The 24,272-nt window shown below is 42.8% G+C and overlaps 1 protein-coding gene across 1 annotated transcript in view; it reads right to left on the bottom strand.

The window, feature by feature from the left end:
- Nucleotides 1-24,272, bottom strand: part of LOC138261159 (cytochrome P450 2K6-like) — a 102,717-nt gene that overhangs the window by 12,273 nt on the left and 66,172 nt on the right. The window contains exons 5-6 of the mRNA XM_069209860.1: nucleotides 8,820-8,993; nucleotides 6,901-7,042 (exon numbers count right to left, since the gene is read on the bottom strand). Of these exons, the coding sequence (XP_069065961.1) occupies nucleotides 6,901-7,042; nucleotides 8,820-8,993 (316 nt within the window). The remainder of the gene's footprint in view (nucleotides 1-6,900; nucleotides 7,043-8,819; nucleotides 8,994-24,272) is intronic.

Here is a 24,272-nt window from a genome sequence, read left to right as displayed (position 1 = left end):
GATCCCCAACCAAGACCACAGATTAGACCTAATAAAAGAAGTGCATGAAGGGGTTGCTTCTGCCAATGCAGGTGTGGCAGCTACAATTACATTATTGTAAACGCTATCGGTGGCCATGTCTATACAAACAGCCCAAACAGTAGGTCCTCTATTGTGACATCTGTCAACAAATAAACAAATCCATTGTCAAACGCCCACCACAGACACCTCTCCTAATTTCTAACAAACTAATAATATGCCCCTCATTATGACCCTGGCGGTCCATGGACTGGCGGTGAACACCGCCATATTACGACCACTGCGTTTTGGCCACTGCCAAACTGCTGCTTCCCCCCCCGTCCCGCAGCTTTACTGCAGCCTACCGGAAGGTTTCCACCTCCAGTCTGGCGGGAGTGAAATAAGTGCTGAGGTTATTCCGACTCGGGACACCACCAGCATTTTCCTGGTGGTCTCATCGCCATGAAAATGCTGGCAGAAAGGTATCCCGATGACAGGAACCTGTGTTCCTGTCGTTGGAATACCCCCCAAATACCTCCGCACACATGCACGCATGCACCCACACACACACACAATCACACACGTACTCACAACATTCACCCCATAGACACGCATACATACCCATACACATCACACACACATGCATACACTCACCATCCCCCCACCCCTCTCTTTAACTTCATACATACATACACATCCCATACCCGCTCACTCATCTTCACACAACCTCACCCCCACCCCCAAACGTACCTCACCACACTCACACACACATACACCATATACACATACAAACATACTCGCACCTGCACGCACGCACTCACTTACACACACCCATTCACACCCCCATCTCCCTCCCCTTGCAGATGACACTTACCTCATCCAATGAGGTGCTCCTCCGTGAGGCGAAGGGACCCGGGGCTCCCACTGCTGGCAGTGCCCTGCCACCTGAAGACTGCCACACAGAATTATGGGTCGTAATTCTGTGGGCGGTCTTTTTCTGGCGTGGCGGTGCCAGCAGCCGTTGTAAATGCCGCCGGATATCAGACCGCCGGCGGTGCGCATTTCCGGGTATGGTTGTAATACGGCGGTCAGAAGACCGCCAGCACTGGCGGTCTTCCAGCGTCCGCAGCTGCGGCAGTCTTCAGAAAAGACTGCCTCAGCCATAATGAGGGCCAATGTGTGTACATGGACCATTGTGGTCCCTAACACCTAACACCATATAAATATACCTTAGTTATTGTTGATTCTTCCTCCAGATTTCTATGTGCATGGAAACCAGACAATGCTCAAACTGTTAAAGATTTTCTTGCCTTCATCAGGACATATGCAGTTGCCGTTTTCCATTCAGACCAAGGCCCTGCCTTTGCCACCAGGGTATTCAAGGACAGCAAGGCAACAATGGGGGGTCCAACTACATTTCTCGTCCCCTTATCATCCTGAAGAAAACACTGTTCTGGAGCTGAAGAACCGAAACTTAAGGCAATCCTTAACAGCCAGAGTATTAGGTTCAGGTCGTAGTTAGCTTAACCACCTGTATGGAGTCCAGAGAGCACTAAATAATCTGCCCGGAGGTCCCTGGGGGGTGCTCACCATATGAGGTTCTGTTTGGCACACCTATGTATGTCGCAGATCTTGATGGTCCTGGCACAGTGGCTGCAGACACACTTTATGACATAAATGAATGTGTCACTATCTTGCAGGAATTACAACAGTTCAGTGAAGAAAACTCATTTGCATGTGCCCCACATTGGGAATGAGGGATGCACCAACAACATCCACTGGCTGGATTCCAAAAGTCAGGGATCTACTGCATGAAAAGATTGCTGTGGAAAAGGAATTTGGCCTGTATATCGAACACCAGTTCCAGTCCTTGGAATAGACAGTACCAGAACTGTTATTTTACCACCGCTGCCTGGTTCCAAAGAAAACTGCTTTGTTTCAATTGACAATGTTAAGCTACACCAGGTGGCCAGTCCTACACAGTAGACCACGAGGAATCCTGAGCAGTTCACAAACCTCTCTCACTGCCAGTCAGGATATACCTCTTCAAAATTTAACCAACAGTAATGAGACTTCCCCGAGCTTGGGGAAAGTGGAAAATGGGCTTTTATTAGTATCTGTCACTACATTTACCACAAGAAATATACAAAGTTCTCAGCTATATTACTCAAATTTAACGCAAACAGATCGAGTCATTTACTACAAACAACCAACGGACACATTTGTCAGGTCTCCCTTCTCTGACCTCGGCACCAGTGTTTGCATGAACTGCTTCTGGATATTTTCCCAACATCAATGATTCTTTTTCAAGTTCTTCAGCATCGTCAACAGCACCTCTATCAAGAACACGTACGCTATTCAATTGGCTTAAAACTAACTATCTGATTTGCCCATGGAATTATCTATGGTACTGTTAATGGTGCTAGCCTTCCTCCTTTGGATTGGTTTTGTCATTGTTTTCTTTCTGCTGACACATGGTCATTATCTTCCTGAATGCTCTGCTGTTGAACTGATGGATGAGGTTTGGATGCCTCACCCGTCCTCACATAAGGTCCACAGAGACTTCACCCTCATGAACATTCCAGATATACTAATTCCTGATGGAATTGTTTGGGATAAAGTATCATTTGATATATTTGAGCTGACCAAAATGATTCAAAGTTCATATGTATTCAAAGTCTATATGAGTGTTATGATAATACCTAAGGTGGCTTCTGATGATTGGGATGTAAAAAAAGTTAATTCTATGCTTTCTGACCTTGAATATTATACCGTGTTTGAAAGTGAAGAGGCCTACCAGACAACAGCAAATTATAGCGAAATGTTATGTTACCTCCATTACAGACACCACTTTATACATAGTCAGCACCCCGAGAAGAATTGTCCAAATCCAACAGTGGGAAGTTCTAAAATGGGTGAGTCAGAAGTACTCTATGGACTTGAAGAGCTAATGACCAGAATATAGGGATGTTTCAATGAGTCCTGAAGATCTGTTAATCAGTCAAAGGCCCAACACCAGTCCAACGTCATGCACTCACAGCTTAACCTTCACAGACTAAGGATCTTATTTAGAGTTTGGTGGATAGAGGAGTCCGCCACAAACGTGTCAGAGTATCCTGTCTCCCAAAAAAAGTTTCCATGCTTTATTTGTTTTCAGGGGTACTATTATGTTTCCTAAACAATAGGCTACCCAGGCTGCACCAGCGGAAATCTTTTACTGGTGGCCTGACAGAGATTAGGCCATCAGTCAAAGTCCTTCAGTCCTTCCATCCTATCAAAGGAAGAATTCCCACACCATCCTTTCTTGTTTGGTCCATCAGGGAAAGCCTGGTGGTCGATAATAAATAACAAAACAAATTACCCCCACATGCTGGGAGAAAATGTCTAGCTTATAATGGATATGAATTTATTGTTTTCATCAACAAACACATGCTTTGTGTTGGCACACTGAACATTGTGCTGTATTGCAAAGCGACAGTGTCTTCAGTTGTCCCATTGTGATGGTGACTCTGCTGAAGTTACAGAGAGGCGGAAGTCTCTACATTTGTTTCATTATGGTTGGAGTACATCCCTTTGCTGGCCTACCAGAATGGAGTAGAGCCTACCAAAGCCTAAGTAAACCCTTTAGTTATATTTTCAAGAATTGCACTGTTTCTGTCAATCTCTCCTAAACAAATTCCTATTGTGTCAGTTTGTTTTAGTGTCTTGTGCAATCCTTAGATGTTTTTTAAATGTTTTACTATTGTGCTCATTAAATTCATATTTTTGTCCCCCTCCTTCATTTGAAACATTACTTTTTTAATTTCTTTAATTGCATTTTATGATTAGTTGGATTGTTACACATATCCCTCAAGGTTGCCCGGATACTCAGGCCAGGATCTCAGTGGAGAAATAAAATAATCTCAGGGAGAACTAGTTGCAGGCAACATGTTTTACTGCTTAATAACCTGTGACTTTATCCATAGCCTGTCCATTGAATTCCATACACTTGTGCCTAAAAGAGTGATTGAGCTTGGTCTAATAGACAGCAAACAGTCTAAAAGTAACAATAGTGTGTTCCATTTCAAGGCTTGTGTTATTGAAATTCATATTGTTTCCCTTCCTAGCCAGAAGGCCCAGTTATGAGAGAGCAGAGAAAGGACAGAAGTTTTGATCCTCACCCTCAAGGCAAAGCTGGTTCCAAGAGCCTGGAAAGAGGCAATAAAGCCTCAGGACTCACAGGAAGAGAACCTTGAGTTCGAGCAATAGTAATGCATGTGCCCAAGATATGCATACATCACACACACATCACTTAAACTTTTCTGGGAAGTTTGTTGAAGGTTGTTGTATCTCCTGAGATGTCTCTAAGGGCATACGTTATTAAACAATAACATTAGTCTTGGGGGTGTTATCACTGAGGACCTAAATAAAGGATGACAATCTTAATACACGAAGGGTTGTAAACGTGGTAACAAGGTTTAGTAAGTATTTTGTGAACTCTTGTACAACTAGGTTGTAATTTTTTTTTGTAATCTTCCCATGACAACACAAACAACAACTCAGAAGGGGGTCTGGAGGGGCAGGGCAAGCAACAATGCAGGAGGAACAGGGCATGCAACAGAGAAGGAAGGGGGCACGATAGCAAGCAACAATGTAGGAGGGACAGAGCAAACAATATTGCAGGAGGATGCTGGAGGGATGAGGGAAGCAACAACGCATGAGAAGAGCAGCTGCAAACAACAACAAGGGAAGGGGCCAGCAACAGCTTGGAGCTGGAGGGTGGAGATGGACTGCAACACTTACACTTCTTATGGAGTGCTGAAACTAAAAGAAAAAAAGTTGCTCCAAAAGCATGCGCAGTGGAACAACACAGGTAAAGAAGCAGTACGTGGGCCATGCTCCAGAGGAGGGCAAATACAAGAAGAGGATGAGAAGCCAGAACACGCAGACCAAAGAGAAAAGCAAGGAACTGAGAATGAGAATGAAGCCAAACAAGAACAGTGCTGGCGTGATCTCAGGCGGGACCTAAAACAGGACACGGACACCATAAATTGTATGGTGGTAAGTAACAACGTAGGCTGTAAAAGGCCAGAAAAGAACACGATTTCAAGAACCCTGAACTTAAACAAATATTGTGATCTAAGCTGAAAACGAAGGCCTATAAGAAATACATGTAAAAGCTTGAACAATATAGTTGAAGGGTTTCAATGTGTGCTTGGAAGGAACATAGTTAAAAGGTAATATCTGGTTTAATGTGTGTCATTTTATATTTATGTATTTGCTCTTCAGTAAAAAAACACCTGAAATACAGCCAGACCAACACACTCATAGTAATGAATTAGAATTAAAACGGACTGTGTTAGTGAACCCAGAGTTTTTGTGTGCACTTCTATTTATGTACATGTATTTGGGGAGCGTGCATGTTTGTCTGGGCAGGCGCATAAATGCAAAACGCAATACAATCGATAATTTCAACACAGAAACAAACTGACAGAAAGAGACACACAATCTCAAAGACACTGATACAAAACCATACATACCAACACAATCTCCTGTACACATGTCTACACACAGATGTTTAGATATACACTTCGATACAAACTAGTAAACACACATTTACAGAGACATACAAAGCCAATCACACAGAAAAAAAACACACACAGATAACATTCACACACCCATGCGCAGATACTTATATGCAAACATCCACACAAACATTCACACATACAGATACATACATAAAGATGGAGACATATGTACAAACCCACACACAATTAAAAGGCATACAAATGAGAAACAGTAGTATCAGTAAAGACAGGAATGCTTGGCTTCTCGTGTGTATGTTCTTGCTTAAAATCCTCTCCTATTTGCAGAGAGTGCATTTCCAACGTCATCCCCGCCAATTTTCCAAAGTCCATGCCTGACTATGCTCGGTCCAGGTTATTTTCTTTGAATTCTAGGATCTTTAGCCTTGTTTGTACCATTATGTAACTAGTACCAGAATTCCAAGAACCAACTTGGACTGGAGCAGCTCATCATGCATGGGTCTGGGAAACCTAGCACCTTTGCAATGTGCAAGGAAACATTTAATCATGCTGAAAGCAATGCTGAAGCCACATCTAAGTACAGAACTGTGCCATGCATGATGTACACTCAGGTACATGCCCATGCACTATTTATAAAAGAAGACTTATGTTTTATATCCTGTGAATCATTCTCCCACTCACATCATTGCAACAACTGTATTTGACCTGAGAATGTGGACCTATGTGACTACTCACTGCTACCCCAACCAGATTAAACTGCGTTTAAATGCAGGTAATCTGCTTTAGGCAGCAATTGTCATTTCATAGCTATAAAAGTTATTTGTACTCCATTTCCCAAAAACCCTTCACTGATAAAACACTTTTGCAGCTTCTTTTTTGCGGCACATGCCAGGTATCTATTTTCCAAGCAGCCGTTCATTGTTTGTATAATCCTGCTTTTGAACAGTATATTGGATTGGGCAGGTGTAAGCAACACTGCGGAACTGGACAGGGGTTGATGACGACCTGCACGCACATACACCCTTATGGAGTGTTGCAACTAGAAGAAAAAAAGTGGGCTGGAAAGGGCAAACAGTAAAAGGACAAGGGGCAAGGAAGCAGTACTTGGGCCATGCTCCAGTGGAGAGGCAAACACACAAAGGGGAAGTGAAGCAGACACACTGACTAAAGAGAATGAAGAAAACAAGAGTGATTAAGACGCCAACCAATGGTAAGTAACGGAGGTGCTCTAAGCCCCCTGTAAGTAAACAAAATGACTCAAGCAACAGCAGATTTGCTGTCTCGGGCGAGACCTAAAAACCAAAGAGCAACCCGGCTGTGTATTCAGAATCCAGTGATGATCTTAAACATGAGGGAGAATTTTAACTTCAGTTCTTACTTTGTATTTCTGGATATTTCATCATTAGTAGAAGAGCCCACCGAAGAGTTGTGGAAGTTGTTTCTGTGCCTGCGTCAAACAGGTCCAGTGTGCAATATTCTAGATTTTTCTCATGAAAATAGGCACTAGAGTTTTTCGACTCCTGAAAAATAGTACAAACCATAAAAGAGTCAAGAAAGCAATTAACCCAATTGGTTTCTGTATCATATAAATAGATGGACCCACCAATCCAAAGAATGCAAAATATTGACAAAGTTCGACAGATATGCAAATTCACATATAGAATGTGTTCATTCAATTGTAGGAGTTTCTATTGTGTTTGATTTGAAAACACTTTCAAGGTGAATATAAGACAAAACTGCTATGACAAAATGTCTTGATATATCATTAGTTTGGAAATGGAGGCAATTCATGGTTCAAATTAGGATACAGAATTGAACATTAATTTGGGGGATTAACTCTTCTGTAATAGTGGCAGTATTCTTGTTATAATGATGCATTGCTTGGTGTATTGTTTTGTAAAGTTTGGCTTGAATTGTCTTTACAATTTTCTGTACTATGAGCTGCCCTTAAAAGTTTGCATTTTTAACCTTTTGAAGTTTTTTAGAGTTTTTTTACAGATTGATGATCTTTTGTCTTCATGTGGGGAGGCTCCAGGTGGATTCTTTTCTACACTTCCTGTCTACACTTCTGGGATATTGTTTGCTATGAGAAGTATTTGCCCACTTCAGCATTATATATGTTTCAGATGCAATCAGATGAATGTATTTATTTTGCGATAGAAATCTTTGTATATGTGATTTCCCAATCTAGTCATCTTATAGTATTCAACATATATGCACCTTCAATATTTGGGTTTGAACTTTTTAGTTTAATAGTCTGTGTTTGGTCTGCGACTTTTTTATTCCAATTACGATATCTCTCATTCTTGCATTGCTTTATTATTTTTTCGCTTTAGGGATTCTTTCAACTTTGATCAGGATATAGCCCAATGGGGCTTTATTTGCTTTGTAGTTTTGGACCTAACCCTAGGTTGCCTCTGGAAAAGGCTTGTGCTCGTGATATATAGAGGATGTAAGTTGAAATGTTTCATGCATTTCAATCTTAAATCAGCCTTTAAAAAGTCTCTATCTGACAAAACACATCTTGGCTGTTCAATGCATGTTTTTGCTAAAAACAGGAAACATTGAGAATAAAAGCTGGAAGAAGATTCATTAATTTTTGGACTATTTATTTACTCTAAGGAAGTGTTACTTCTTTCCTCTATTGTGTTACAGTGCTCCAGTGTCACAATACAGTTTGAACTTGGTGGCAAGATCTGGTATGCCCCACCACCAGCCAGCTCCCTTCCTTCTGCGCAGTGTGGCTCAGCCAGATTCGAACAACGAGCTCCGCCACCACTTTCTGACATGATAGGTTCTCTAAAGACTGTAGGCAGAGGTGTTGAAAAATATCTCACCATCTGATTGGGGCATTCCATCCTGCTTCATCATTTTATAATTTTTGGGTAAGAAGCAAGCGGAGGAACATTGGAGTCTGGGAGGCTACCATGGTCCTTCACCAATGTCTAAATAGACATTGGGCCTGATGATAGATTAGTGGATGGAATACTCCGTCACAAATGTGAGGGATATTCTGTCCAGCGTATTAAAAATGCCGTAGGATATAGTGCAGCGGACAGGATATCCTTCACATTTGTTAGGGAATATCTCATCTGTCACATTTAAATCAGGCCCATCATGTGGTAATGGAGGACAAACCAAATAAATAAAAGTACCTAAACCTTTGTTAACACTTTCTTGAGGAAGACCATGTAAAAGTTGTCAGGGTATTTGCTTTCAGCATTTGTGGGTGAAAAACCAAGTACTGTAAATTTCCCCAGGGCGGCTGTAGCCATGAACACACATGAATGTAAATACCTGCTCCTGCTTCAGTAAGTATGCATCAATAAATCCAGTGATGTTGTTTGCATCAAATTCTTTCTTGTGTTCTTTGAAGAATCCCTGAAAGAAAGCAATTTGACGATCCGTGTTTTTTTTGACCGTGTTGTGACTCCCGAGTAAGAATCCGAGGTAGGGACAAAAATTATACAGCTGAAAGAAAAAAAGTTATTATAGAATGATACTGTATATTGGGCAGTCCTATACAACTAACAAAGATAAGCAGCTTGTTGCCCCGATGACGTTGTTCTTTAAGCGGCTGTTAACTTTCTAAGTAGTTTCAGTTTCTTCCTGTCCAAGCTCTGCAGGCGTAACATCAATATATCCTAGAATTTTGTTCACTTATCTGATATTCCCAAATATCCTTGGAATATCGAAATCAATATTATTAATTAAATGAAACTCTTATCCTCTTGCAACATTTATAATGTGCATTAGAAGTATCAAAATATTTAGGGCCATATTTTACGCTGTTTGCACCGAATTAGGGTAATTCTTTTTCTCTAATTCGGTGCAAAACTAACTCCATATTTATACTTTGTTGCTTGACCCATCTAGCGCCAAATGTATAGAGTTAAAGTCATTTTTTAGATGTGGAAACCTACCTTGCCTTAATGAGATGCAAGGTAGGTGTTTCCGTGCAACAAATGTCTCTTTGGCCTTAACGACATATTTATACTCCCATGCAAAAATGGTGCACGGGAAGGAAGAGGGGTGAAAAAAAGCATTTTTTAAAGCCTGGGTCAGGGCAGGCGTTAGGGGACCTGTAGGCCCCAGGGACACCCCCACCCACACCAGAGGGACAGCGGAGGATGGGGGACCCCATCCCAGGTAAGTACAGGTAAGTGCATGTAAGTATTTTATTTTATTTTTTAAAGTGCCATAGGGAGCCCTGAAATGGGCCCCCTTACATGGCACAGGGTTCAATGGCCATGCCCAGGGGATCCTGGTCCCCTGTGCAAGCCATTGGTATGGTGGGCATGACTCCTGTCTTTTCTAAGACAGGGGTCATGTGGTATGGATAGTTTTGCATCAGAAAATTACTCTAGGAAGATTAGAGTCATTTGTTGTTACTCTAACCTGCCTAATGTCATTTATTGGAGCAAAACCCCCTTCTTCCATACTGCCAGCCCCACCGACTAATGTCATTTATTATTTACGCTAGCCTACCCTTTGCACCGGCTTGCACCATTCCATAAATATAGTGCCCGGCTGGTGCACAGAAATGGTGCAAGCCGGTGCTAAACCTTTTGGTGCAAAACTGAATTAGTGCAGTTTTGCACCAAAAAGTATAAATCAGGTCCTTAGTGTATACTATTTGTAATTTTTGATTTTTCTGTAGCATACAGTGTTATACATATATACATAAATACAATACAAAGGATATAAAACATGAACATGTTTAACTCTTAATACTCTTGAAAGCTATGTTTTTCTGGTCCAAAAGTAATATTTGGTAACCAGGGAAAACACTGGGTTAAATGTATTAGTACTTCAAGTGAAAACAGGTAGAAATGGATCATAATGCTATATCTCTTCAATCAAGTGTTTAAATTAGTAATTGTATCTAATGTTGAGCATTATCAATGGTTTTTATTGGCATGTTAGAGACTGCTGCTTAATGTTGTAAGTATTGCTTCTTTCTTTTGTGTAGTTAGTAACAGTGTATGTTAGAAATTGGGTCTTTGGTTGGCAGTCAGGTTACCCTCTGTCAAAGGAAGAACCCCCACTATAGTCAGGTTAAGTCACATACAATCCAAATTATCCTGTGCCCACCTCTGGTAGCTTGGCACTCAGCAGTCAGGCTTAACTTAGAAGGCAATGTGTAAAGTATTAGTGCAATAAATCATGCAATAACACAGTATAAAACCATAAAAATACACCACACAGTGTTTAGAACAATATAGAATATTTATCTAGATAAATTCGGGTCAAAATGATCACGATTCAATAAGTACACGTTGAAATATCACTTCAGAGAATTATAAAAAGAGTATTTAATCTCTAAAAAGCAACAAGTGTCTCTTGCAAGCACAAAGTACCTGGTTTGCTTTCAAAATCTCAAGAGGCCGCAGAGGAGGAGATGCGTGGAAAACGGGGAGGTGTGCGTCGATTTCTCTGGTGCACACAGGCGATGCATCGATAAGTTTTCACGCAGAGAAGGCTTTGCGTCGATTTCTGGTGCAAAAACTTGGATCCTCTTCGGGTTGCAAGGTATTCGGACGCCCCAGAGACAATGCAGAGAAATCCCGGGCGTGCAGGATGAAGTCAAAGGAGCTGCGTCAATCCGGTGGCGATGCTTGGAAATTTCCGTCGCACAGCAGGTGCTGCGTCGATTCTTCTCACAGGAAGTCGAGCTGCGTCTGTCCGGCTCGGCTTTGCATCGATCCAGTGGGCCGTGCATCGAGGTTCCGGCAGCAATGCTGGCACTGCGTCGATCTCCTGTCGGGGAGCCGGGCTGCGTCGTTCCAGTTCAGTGTGCGGTGATTTTTTTCCCGCAATGCAGGCTGTGCGTGATTACTGGCAGGCTGTGCATTGAATTTTCACAGCACAAGGAGTTCTTTGCAGGATGAAGCCTTTTTGGTCCTGAGACTTCAAGGAACAGGAGGCAAGCTCTATCCAAGCCCTTGGAGAGTCCTTCTCAGCGGAGCCAGAAGGCAGCCAGGCAGTAGGGCAGCAGTCCTTTGCAGAAAAGCAGTCAGGTGAGTACTTTGGGCAGCCAGGCAGTTCCTCTTGGCAGGTTGCAGGTACTGGTTCAGAGTTTCTTCACCAGTGGTATCTTGCCCAGACGTGTCCGAGGTGGTAGGGTCAGAGGCCCTATTTAAATACCCAAATGTGGCTTTGAATTGGGGGAGACTTCAAAGAGTGGCTTAGAAGTGCACCAGGTCCCCTTTCATTTCCATACTGTCTGCCAGGGTCCCATTAGGGGGTTTGGCAGTCCATTGTGTGAGGGCAGGCCACTGTCCTTTGATATGTGAGTGTCAGGCCCTCCACCCTCCCAGCTCAGGAAGACCCATTCAGTATGCAGATGTGTGCAGGTGTGACTGACCATCCTGTGTTTGGGGTTGTCTGAGTAAAATGCACAAGGGAGCTGTCAACTAACCTAGCCAGACCTGGATTGTAAGGCACAGAAGGATTTAAGTGTAGAGAAATGCTCACTTTCTAAAAGTGGCATTTCTAGAATAGCAATATTAAATCCAACTTCACCAATAAGAAAGATTTTCTATTACCATTCTGGCCATACTAAAAAGGATCTGGATACTCCTTTCAGATCAGAATCTACCGCTCAAACAGTATATGAGGGTAGCCTTAATGCTATCCTATGAAAGGAGTAGGCCTCACAGCAGTGTAAAACGAATTTAGGAGTTTTACACTACTAGTACATATAGAACACACATGTTCATGTCTTGCTTTTTACCTACATAGCACCCTGTCCTATGTAGTGTGCTTAACTAGGGACTTACAAGTAAATTAAATAAGCAAATTGGGAATGAGCCAATGTCACCATGTTTTAAGGAGAGATCATATGCACTTTAGCACTGATTAGCAGTGGTAAAGTGCACAGTGTCCAAAAGCCAGCAAAAATGAGGTCAGAAAAAGAGACGGAGGAAGTCAAAAAGTTTGTGGGTGGCCCTTTCGAATGCCATTTCCAACAGTATACTTTTGAGATAAAGGCAGGGAGATCACAAAGACTGAGGTCATTCTATGCATTTGTGTGGGTGGTGGGATGCAAGTGTGTTTCTGGTGTGTTTGTGTAATTGTGGGTGCACATGTCTGTGGATGTGTGTTTTCGGGCTGCAGTATGTACGTATGACTGCTTGTTTGTGCTGTGCATGGGCGTGTGAATGTTTGCAGGTATGTGAGTGTTAGTTTTGGGTGGGTAAGTGTGTGTGTTGTGTCCGTGTGTGTAATTATGAGAGTATGTCTGTGGAACATCTCTGTGCACATGTGCCAGTGTGAGAATGTATGTTTTTACATGCCTGCATATGGGTATGTATGTTAGAATATTGTGCACTAAATAAGGTGCTCTAAAGATATCATAGCAAGAGCATGTATGACCGAAATAAAGTAAATGTAATAAGTAAGAATAGGTAAGTATAGATTTACTATTGCTGAACCCACATTAATGTAGCTCGATGATAAATATATTTTCAAGTGATGTATGACATTACAATAAATGTCATTACCACGTATGCCTTTACTATGAAATAATAAGTATATAAGTACATATCAGGTAAGTGAAAGCCATATTTCTATTTATATAAATATGTATGTGTGTATATAAAATACATCCTTTATATATATATATATATATATTTGTTTACCAACCACTAATCCCTACACTCACCCACAAACCCTAAAAATACCTTTATCATTCAAATACTTTTACTCACACTAAAACCTAAAACTCACACACATGCCACCCAATAGCCTTACCCAACCCTACACCCTAAAATACCCTTACCACCCAATACCCTTACCCACCCCAAACCCTAAAAACACCCTTACCACCCAAATACCCTTATCCACCCTAAACTCTAAAACATCCTTACCACCCAAATACCCTTACTTATTCAAAACCCTAACAATATCCATGCTACTCAAATACTCCTACCCGCCCTAAACCCTAGAAAATCCCTTACCACTCAAATACCCTTACCCACCTGTCACCCTAAAAATATCCTTACCATCAAAATACCCTTACTCCCCCTACACCCTAAAAATACCCTTACCCACCTGAAAGCCTAAATACACTGTACGACCCAATATCCTCACCCAGCCCTAAACCTAAAAATACCCTTACCATGCAATACCATCACCCAGCCCTAAACACAAAAAATTCCCTTACCACCCAAATACCCTTACCCACCCTAAATCCTAATAAACCCTTGTTGGGCCTGGCCCTTTTTGCAGGGTCATCTCCAAACTTTTTGCCTTCTTCCTCCTATTTTTCAGAGCTGTTTTCGGTGGCTTTAGGACTCTGGGTACTTTACCCATGCTAACCAGTGCTAAAGTTCATATGCTCTCAGTCTAAATTGTATTGGTGATTGGTTTTCCCTATGATTGGCATATTTGATTTACTAGGAAGTCCCTAGTAAAGTGCATTAGAGGTGCCCAGGGCCTGAAAATCAAATGTTACTAGTAGGCCTACAACACTGATTAGGCCACCCACATGAGTAGTCCTGCAAACATGTCTCAGACCTGCCACTACAGTGTCTGAGTGTGCAGTTTTAAACTGCCATGAGTACCTGGCAAGTGCACCCACTAGCCAGGCCCAAGCCTTCCCATTTACTACATGTAAATCACCCCTACGGTAGGCCCAAGGTAGCCCCATGAAAAGGGTGCAGTGTTTTTAAAAGGTAGGACATGTACTAGCGTGTTTTACATGAACTGATTAGTTTTTCACTATTGCAAGGCCTATCTCTCCCATAGATTAACATGGGGATTACCTTTAAATATCTTATACATGTAATTTCTCAATGGGAGCAGATACAGATATGGATTATAGGGGCCTATGAGCGCACAATTTAAAAATACATATTTTGGATACATTGGTTTTTAGATTGTAGGTTTGAAAATGCCTCTTTTAGAAAGTGTGCATTTTCTTGCTTAACCATTCTGTGACTCTGCCTGGCTGTTCAATACACATCTTGGTCAGACTGACAGTTGGGCTGTTTGTAAATTCACTCTAGACAGTAACACAAAGGGAGATGAGGTGTGTCCTGCATATCCTGATGGGTCATCCTGGGTTAGAGTGGAGGGAGGGGCTGACTCTAGCACCTGAATAGGGCTGTGCCTGTCCTTACCCAGTACAGTCTCCAACCCCCTGGAGTGTGTCTGGGGCCAGGACAGGGATAGGCAGGGTCCTGTGCACTATAAAGACTTTCCTTTGACATTTGCCTTCTTCAAAGGCAGAAATAAGTATAAGTATTGGACTGCTGACCCCACAACTGCAGACAACCTGAGGATCAAGAGGAACCTCTGCAAAGGAGAAGAGCTGAAGAGTTCTGAGGAGTAGTACTGCCCCTTTGCTGTGTGTGCTTTGCTGGGTTGGACTGCAGTTGCTGCTTCTGGTTTGGAAAGGACAAAGACTGGACTTTGCTGTGCATCCTGCTTCTGAAGTTTCTCCAAGAGCTTGGACTGAGCTTGCCTCCTGTAAAGAATTCTCAGGGACAGCAAAGCCTTCAGCTACCAGCCGCTGAGTTTTCGTGCTGAGGACCCTGACTCACCAGGTGGTGCCCATTCCATTTCATGGGCGCTTGGAAGTGACTTCTGGTGAAAAACAAGTAGAACCAGGCACATTTATTCCGGGTTACTAGCCGTGGTCCCCGCTGGAGTGAGACAACTGTGACCGACCCCGCAGGCCGGACGCCGCTGCAGCGCCTCTGAAGCCCCATGACATCCTGAGTCTCAAGTGCTGTGTCAGCGATGTCTGTGACATCTGACTCCACCACGGCACCTGTGGCCCCATGGTGTGACTGAGCCCCTGAGAGTTTGCCCCATTGTGTCATGACCTGCCAGATTCATCGACCCTGCCGGATCATAAGGAACCAACGCCTGGCGACTAACGCTGCATCACCTCCCCTGCAACCGTAAGGAAATGACTCATCACCTCCCCTGCCTCGCAGTAGGGAACCAAAGCCTTGCCTTTCCGGTAGCAGTAAGGAACCAACACCACACTGGCTCCAGCGACGCCTCACCTCCCCGACTCCATGCAATGTCTTTGACTTGCATGGTAAAGTTGATGAGGGGCCAGAGTCTAGTGTTTCTTGGAGGTATTCTTTGCCAATAGGGGGTCCTATTCATGGGTTAGGGCCCCCCTGGAGGGTTTGGGTCTGACTGTGCTTCCACTTATATGTGTTGATGACATATGAGCTTTTGTGAGTTGTATTTAAGAATATTAAAGCATTTCTATCACGCCATACTATAATATTAATTTATTAACAGTAATATGCACATCATTCAGTAATTACCATCCTTTACTTTGAAGATGTAGATAACTTTATTTTTTCTATTTAGTGGGACTCTTAAAGCTGTAAATATGTCTCATAATTGAAAGCATTCAAGTGCCCTATATGTCAGACTCTTTGGAATACTAAATATTAGACACACAAGAGTGGGCCAAAGAGCGTTTTTGCTCCAGACAGATGCTTTCTGCAATATTTTTACTCTTGACCGTGGACAGTGGAAATTTGATTTATTTACAAGCAAGTAGTCAATTATGGTGTGTGAGCATCCTTCAAAGCTCATTAACATTAAGAACATATGAACAGGCGTGGCTACCAGCTGAGGAAAATGGCAGCCTAATCGGAGGGCTCTGCCACGCTGAAGGACAAAAACAGCCCGCTCTGCTGCTAGACCACCTCCACGGACACTTCAAACACTGCCCAGCATATAGGAAGGTATGGTGCCTTCAGCGACCCACTTTTGGCGAAAAAACATTGAGAGAAACACCTCTTCTAACCAAGTGCTCCAGAAGCTGCCTCACAACGCCTAACCCAAAAATGACTGACACCAGGACTCCACGTGAATGAATCTCTACGTGACTACTCCAGCATCACCCCTAGAGTAGAGCACTTAGTAGCACTACTCTACAACACTCTATAAGGATAGAAACCTATAATATACAAAACTAACCTACCGACCAGAGCAAATATGTCACAGGCCCTCTCTTCCTATGCCTGACCCAAAGATGGCCACCTCCATTTCATACAGCTCTTTCTAAAGCATGCTCCAGAACTTTCTTACTTCTAAACTACACACATTGGGATCCTGAATTCCTCACCTCAACAGCAACACAAATTGCAGACAGGAGGGTGCTGGGAATAATCCCATACACTCCAAAGTGCTGTACCTTGCTGCTCAACAATCTGCATTGTGGCACAATATAAAATTATTTAAGTGGGACTGACCCAGGAAGGATACCCTCTTCTGCACCTCACCCCACCTCAACATATGGCGCCTCCATCAAACATCTCAAGGACTATTGAAATCCCACTAGGTACACCGAACACAAAGTATACAGTAAACCCTGCTCTCAAAATGACAGACTACAAATTACACTACCCCAAAGAAGCAAGGGGAGGTCTGAAAGACACCAAACCAGAACAAAAGAGACACATGCAGGACCCCCAGCCCCAGACTCCCCCATAAAACTCTGCAACTCTAGACCTAATTATGCACAAACTCGACATGCTACAAATGCTTGCTCAATCAACTAAATCCACCACAGAAACTGTTCAGAGTGACCTTACATCTTTCAAACAAGAAATTATACAACTCAGTGGCAGAGTCTCTGAAATAGAATCACAGATAAACCTCCTGGAAGACCACAAACACAACTCTTCTAAAACGTTATCAACCACCACTGCGAGACTGGCTCAACAGGAAAGGAATATCACCAAACTCGAATATAGAAATAGAAGGGGCAACTTACACATTTTTGGACTTCCTGAAGGTAATGAAAAACATGCTCCTTCCTGTGCAACCTTCATTGAAAAATGGATCCCCCAAGTACTCAATATAAACTTAGACATGGACTTTGAAATAACCCGAGCAATATAAACTTAGACAAGGACTTTGAAGTAACTCGAGCACACAGAGTGCCAACACATATGCCTGCAAACAGCGAAGCTCCACGAGCCCTTATTTTCAGACCCCTACGCTACTCACATACTAAGGCCATCCTCAAACAGATGAAGAAAATACAGAGAATTAAGTGGCAAGGCACCCCTCCTTGGGATCTCTCAAGATCACTCCAAAGACACTGTCAAGAAATGAAAGGCGATCCTTTCCCAAAGGAAAACTCAGAAAGATCTGTCAGTACAATTTTAATGTATGGGTCCTGCATGAATAAAACAACTTACAACGGCAAAACCATCATTTTTGAAGACCCTAAGAAACTGGACTTCTACGTTGCAGAAATCCAAGACCTGAAAATTACTTCTTAAAAGCTCAGAAGGAATGGCTAACTCTTAACACAAATCCTTCCTCCTAACTTTCACTAACTCTCTACTCACTTAGTAACATACAGTAACCAAGGCTGCCCACATTCAGTCTAAACAAAACCCAATTCATGTTCTTCCCATAATGCCTCAGAACTCTGATTGACCCATGGGATCAACACATGGGCGCACTAGCTCATTCTTCCCTCACAACTATGACAAGCCGAAATATTTGCGTTGCTTCGACATCTTCAAACCTAGACAGAACAAATAAAGTGGTCAGCAACCTACAAAATCTTAACTAAACTAACTAACTAACACCTAGTAACTAACTAAAAACCTAACAATAAACCTAACAACCTACTGTTAACCCTAACCAATGGTAAGATTTATCTTCTCTTCTTCAATAACTGGTACTGCATCTGTATAAAGGCCTTCAGCCTGCTCTGGTTAAAACGGATGTTTTATAATTACCTTCAACCCGATGCCGGATTTATTGCAATGTTTCATCATCTTATTTAACAACATAATTTAGATTTATTGAATCTCATATTGGCATTAATTAATATTGATACCAGCCTCACATTGATAATAATATCATACAAATCTAGCGCCATCCAATGGTTACTTAGCTCTTGCCCATTTGTTATCAAAACTACGTTTTGACCCACAGGTTGGACAAGACAAAAATCACTAACATTTTCCTGCACTACCTACAGTAACCTGTGGTCACTCGACTGACTCACTTCGATATGTGTTGAATCTATGTTGAGAATATGCTGGCATTATGTGAACATTATGCTGGTACTAGGATGATAATATGTTGGTTCTAGGTAGACTCTTAACTGATAACTTGTTGAAACTCTTATGGCTCTACATTGACACTATGTTGATATTATGTTAGCACTATAATGACAGTAAGTGGAGAATTTACTGCAAACTGTACATCGTGCTCCATAGTTATGAAATAGATAGGGTACCATTTTCACAATCCTAACTGTTGACATAAAAACTGACCTCAACAGAACTTATGATACGTGTCACCAACTAACACCCATCCCACAAATAGCCACGTCATTCACTAGAAATATTATACATTCTATATATATATGACAACTGCTATACCTGCAAATGTATTAATATAAACAACAGATACACATATTAATATCCACTTCCACTAAATGGTAACTAACTCACTAGGCACCACTAGGGAAACAACGCCAGATACTCCAGCCATCGTACAATGTAGGTAAACACACTATATTTAGACACTGCTGTGACTCTTAATATACACCACATTCTATACAGGGAGCAGCAAGGCTGCACTCCGGAGCTAGGCTTGACCACTTGTGGCCTCCACCTTCACTTAGATTTTGTCGGATACCACTCTGTGATATCTAGATTCTCATCACCAAATCGCCCTACTATTACTTTCTTTTCCATTTTATTTTTATCTTTCATATCTTTCCTTCTGTATTACTGTCCCATTCTACTATCTACTTTTCCTCCTCCCTTCCTCTCTCACCCATTCCATTTCACCTCACCCATGCGATTCCTTCAAACCCACCCGCACACACCCCTCCTACCCCCACCTCACTGGCAAACAATAACTGACATTAAGCTGGTTACAACCACCATCAGACTCACCTCCCACAAAAATGCAGAGCATAAAAATACTCTCCCTTAATGTTAGGGGTCTAAATCACCCAACCAAATGACAGAAAATACCCAACTATACACATAAACTTAAGGGTGTCCTCATTCTCCTTCAAGAAATCAAAGTGGCCATGAAAGAGGCAATCCTCCTAAAAAAGCATGGGTTGGTGACTTATCACGTGCACCAGCAACAAACAAAATAAATGGGCTGATCACTCTTATCTTGAAAGCCTCTGGCCTCACTATGCTGTCCTCAGAAGCAGACACCGAAGGCAGATTGCTTCTCACTAAATTAAAGAGGGACAACACTGAAATTATAGTCATGCACATCAATGCCCCTAATAACAACAACCCTTCTTTTTTTATTAATCTCAATAAAAAATTCTCAGCTTTACCTCCCAACTGCAGAATGATTCTAGGAGATTTCAATTTACCCTGGGTTGCCACCCTTGACATGAATTCTGCATGTCAATTTAAACTCAACAAATCCCAGAAGCAAATGCTAAACGTGCAGTTCTCTTAAACTTAAAGTCATATGAAGACTATTGAATCCCACAGGGAAAGATTACTTATTTTTCTCCCATCCGCACATTACAATCTCTCGCACTGATTATATCTTAATTGACGAAACTCACGTCCCAGCCACATCTTCCCCAACCATTGAAGCAATCCTAGTCTCATACCTGCCTGTATTTCATTACTCTATGATACCTCTTGCAATACATCAGGAACAAAAAGATAGAGAATGAATGACCTCCTCATGGAGGAACCCTCCTTCAGTGAAATAATCAAAAGAGAGACTGATGAATACATAGAACTCAATAGGTCATCTGGTCCAAATGCACAAATCATCTGGGACGCCCTGATATGCGCTAAGCGTGAGCACATGATTAAACCTATATCAAAGAAAAACAAGCTAGACAACAAAACCTTAGACCTACTAGAACTAAAAATAAGAGCATTAGAGAAAGATCTCCAACGCACCAAAGACAAAACTCAATTAAACAATCAAATTAAACTCAAGTATGAATACAACAAGATTCTGAATAACAAAGCTCACCTAATAGTTCAAAAATACAAAGGCATCAGTTTCTGTGGATGTAATAAAGCTGGCAAAATACTTGTGTCTTATTTAAAACAGACATGTCAGAAGACAAGAATAACCTCTATAACCAGCAAACATGGCATCACATCGACAAACGAGAAGGACATCCTAAATACCTTTGAAAAACATGACCATAACTGTTACCCCAAAAGTAATAACACATCTTATGACATATGTTTAAACTACCTCAAAAAAATTAATGTAACTAAGATAGATGAATCAACAAAAGAATCACTAGAACAACCAATTTCTCACAAAGAAATCACAAACGTGATCAAAACAATGAAAGCCAGGAAGGCTCCGGGCCCAGACAGCTTCCCAGCGTCATTCTATCAAACCTGGGTTACCTCCCTAATCACTCCCTTAAAAGACTTATTTGCCAACTTTTCCTTGAATGGCTCTGCTGAGGGCTCCACCATGGAACCAACCATAATTGTTATACCCAAAGAAGGGAAAGACCCATCCAATCCCAAGAACTACTAACCCATATCCCTCATAAACACAGACTGCAAAATAAATGCAAAGATCCTAGCCCTCAGAATACAGCCCATTATCAAAAACATAATACATCCCTCTCAATCAGGATTTATCAAAGGGAGATTCAGCATGGATAATATCAGACTATTTAGTCATGCAATTGAAATAGGCAAACTCGTGCACCAACCGACCTGCGTGATGACATTAGATGCAGAGAAGGCCTTTGATAAGGTAACGTGGACCTTCTCCAAGCCTCACTAACCTCCTTCAACTTTGGCCCTGCTCTTTCACAAATGATCCATGCTCATTCAAAGAACCAAAAGCTAGAATAAACATCAACAGAAAGTTGTCTAATCCCTTTTACCTCCAACAAGGAACCAGAAAAAATGCCCTCTCTCTCCCCTACTATTTCTATTAATGCTAGAACCTATACCTACATTGATCAGAGAAATTCCATTCATCCCCGGTATCCCTTTCTCATCAGGCCCACAAAACTAGCCGCCTACGTGGATTACATTCTCCTTTTTACCACCCAGGCAGACTCAGCCTTGCCGCACATCATATCCACCATCAACAACTACTCTAAGATGTCACGCTGCTGCTCCAACAAGGAAAAGATAGAGGTTCTTACTCTCAATATGTACTGCAACTCACACATCAAATGGGCTCCAGATAAAATAAAAAACATGGGTATATGGTTCACCCATAACCTTAAAGACTCCATCGATCTCAACGAGAAAGACGCTAGATAACATCAAAGATAGCTTAGACAAATGGTCAGCCAGGTTCATTACTTGATGGGGTGGAATAGAATCTATCAAAATGATGATTACGCCCCTCATTAACTTTTTAATCAGAGTGTCCCCCATTTAACTCTCAGAAACCTTTTTTTACTATAATAAACACGTTACTTACTAAATTCCTCTGGAAGTCTGAAAAGCCCAGAATTGCCCTAAAGAAACAGACTTCCTAAAAACTTGGCGGCCTAAACTTACCTGACTATCGGAGATATCAACATGCTTTCCTAGTGAAACAGGGGAGACACTGGCTCCTAACCACCACCAACCACTCACCCTCATGGCTCACTATTGAATTCACCTTTGTTAAACCTTTATCCCTCACTTCATTTCTAACCATCAAAAAAATTAACACACCACTCTATAAACATTTTAACCAGCATAGCACAGACACTCCGAATAATTGACAGCAAACTACCCACCAAAATTAAATACTCTTGTCTAGACTCGCTATGGCACAATGAAAACTTAAAACTAGAAGGAAGACCAATGTATATAGAGAAATGGACAGATAAAGATATTCTCCTGAAGAGAGATATCAGCACACCCTCAGAACCCATACTGTTCTCTCACATTAAAGACAAATTTGACATCAAAGACCTGGAATTCTACAATTTCCTTAAAATAAAATCACGTATAGCCAAAGATAAACCTCCTACCCTCCCCCGACCTACCTAACACATTAGAAAAATTTAGCAAGGGGGGGTCACCTAGCTTCCAAACTGTACTCCCTCCTATCCCCCACAAAAACTTCACTACGTAAGCCAAAACAAGACTACTGGGAAACTCTATTATCAGACTCTAACAACACTCCAAAGGTCTTACCGGAATGTCCATCTACCCGTAGTAACCTCAGACGGCGATCGGCGCTTCGGAGACTAGAGCCATCGCCTGAGGATGGGAAGGTGCGGTGACGAAGCGGAGGATGGCAGGTGTTTGGGCATACGAGGCCGGAGGTGTCCAGGACCTGGCGAAGAGGAATGGCGCAGTGCCGGGGGATCCCCTGATTCAGCGTGGCATGGTTATCCCCGTCGGGAAACCGTTCTCCGGCATGAGTGCCGGAGAGACGCTTGAGGAGTCCGGTGAGAAGGGAAGCGCACCGTCCCGGCGCAGAGGAGGCCTGGAGGAGTGGGTGAGGGGCGGCTAGTGCGGAGTTGGCAGAAGACTGCTGGATCTGCGACTAACCCCGAAGGCGGTCAAGGGTGCGCTCCCTGGACCTGGTTGCCCACCCGATTGCGTAGACATCAGTGGTGTGTGCAGAATCGTACGTTGGAGAGCCTTGGGAGGCCCCAACCTGAGGAGCGACGAGGAAACTGTGCGACAAGGTGGATATTAGGGATGGTAACTTGGGTAAAGTTCTCAGGTCCCTCCGGGCCTGCATAGGTTTTTGGCGCTCCCTTAATCTGCCTTTTATGGGATGAGTTTCATTGTCTAAGCTGATTATGCTCCCGAGACACCTACATATCTTTGTTAGCCTACCAGTAACTATCCCGGTGAATTGGTTCAGGTCCTTTAGATACACTTCTCAGGGAATTAATATGAAACGGTGTGCGCCACAGGGTTGCGCTGGCTACTCTCCGCCTTCCCCCGGTGGCGGGAGGATTGGAAGTCCTGGATTTTGACCTCTATTACATAGCTGCGCAGCTACAATGGTTGGTGTGGTGGCTGAACAACTATGGGCTGAAGGAACTGGACTGGGGCGGTGCCGGACAGTACGCAGACACGTTGCTGGTCGGATTGTTTCAGCCAAGACTCAAGTCTCCACGGGCTGGGGTGTGGCTCTCGTCGCCTGGCGTAGACCACTTAGGCAAACTGGGGTCCCGACCCCCAATGTCCCTGAGATCTCCTTAGTGGGGCTCCCCCTAGTTGAACGCCCTGCTGCTTTACGCAGAGACAAATGTTCCCCTGGATTGAGGTGGGGTTTACCTCCGTGGGTGACTATTATAAGCAGGGCATATTGTCATCTTTTGCAGATCTCTTGGAGCGGACTGACCTCCCACAGGGCTGTTTTTGAGATATGAAGCAATGACTCGTGCGATACGGGACCTGTGGGGGGAGGGAACAGAGGAGCCCTCCACCCATTCTGCACTTCAGACAATGCTTGAGGTGGGTGGAGGATCTCACTTAGTGGCATGGTTATACAAGGCGCTGAATGGAATGATGGGTGGGCCACTACATTCCCTGAAGGCTCATTGGGAAGCGGACTTGGGTAGGGAGCTGACGGAGATCGAGTGGGAACAGGTGATTGCTTATGTATCCCATGTCCCTCGGAATACAACTGATTCAGTTCAAACTCATACACAGGACGTATCTCACCCCCCATAGACTTCAGACCATTTATGGAGGGGAACCCCAGGCCTGCCCTAGATGCCGAGCCCTAGATGCTGATTTTGGTCATATGGTTTGGGGATGTACCACTCTAACAGCCTACTGGGCTGCAGTTATTGCACGC

Source organism: Pleurodeles waltl, chromosome 10 (genome assembly GCF_031143425.1).
Source record: "Pleurodeles waltl isolate 20211129_DDA chromosome 10, aPleWal1.hap1.20221129, whole genome shotgun sequence".
Taxonomy (NCBI): domain Eukaryota; kingdom Metazoa; phylum Chordata; class Amphibia; order Caudata; family Salamandridae; genus Pleurodeles; species Pleurodeles waltl.
Note: the sequence above shows the minus strand (reverse complement) of the source record. Positions and strands in the feature narration are given on the sequence as shown.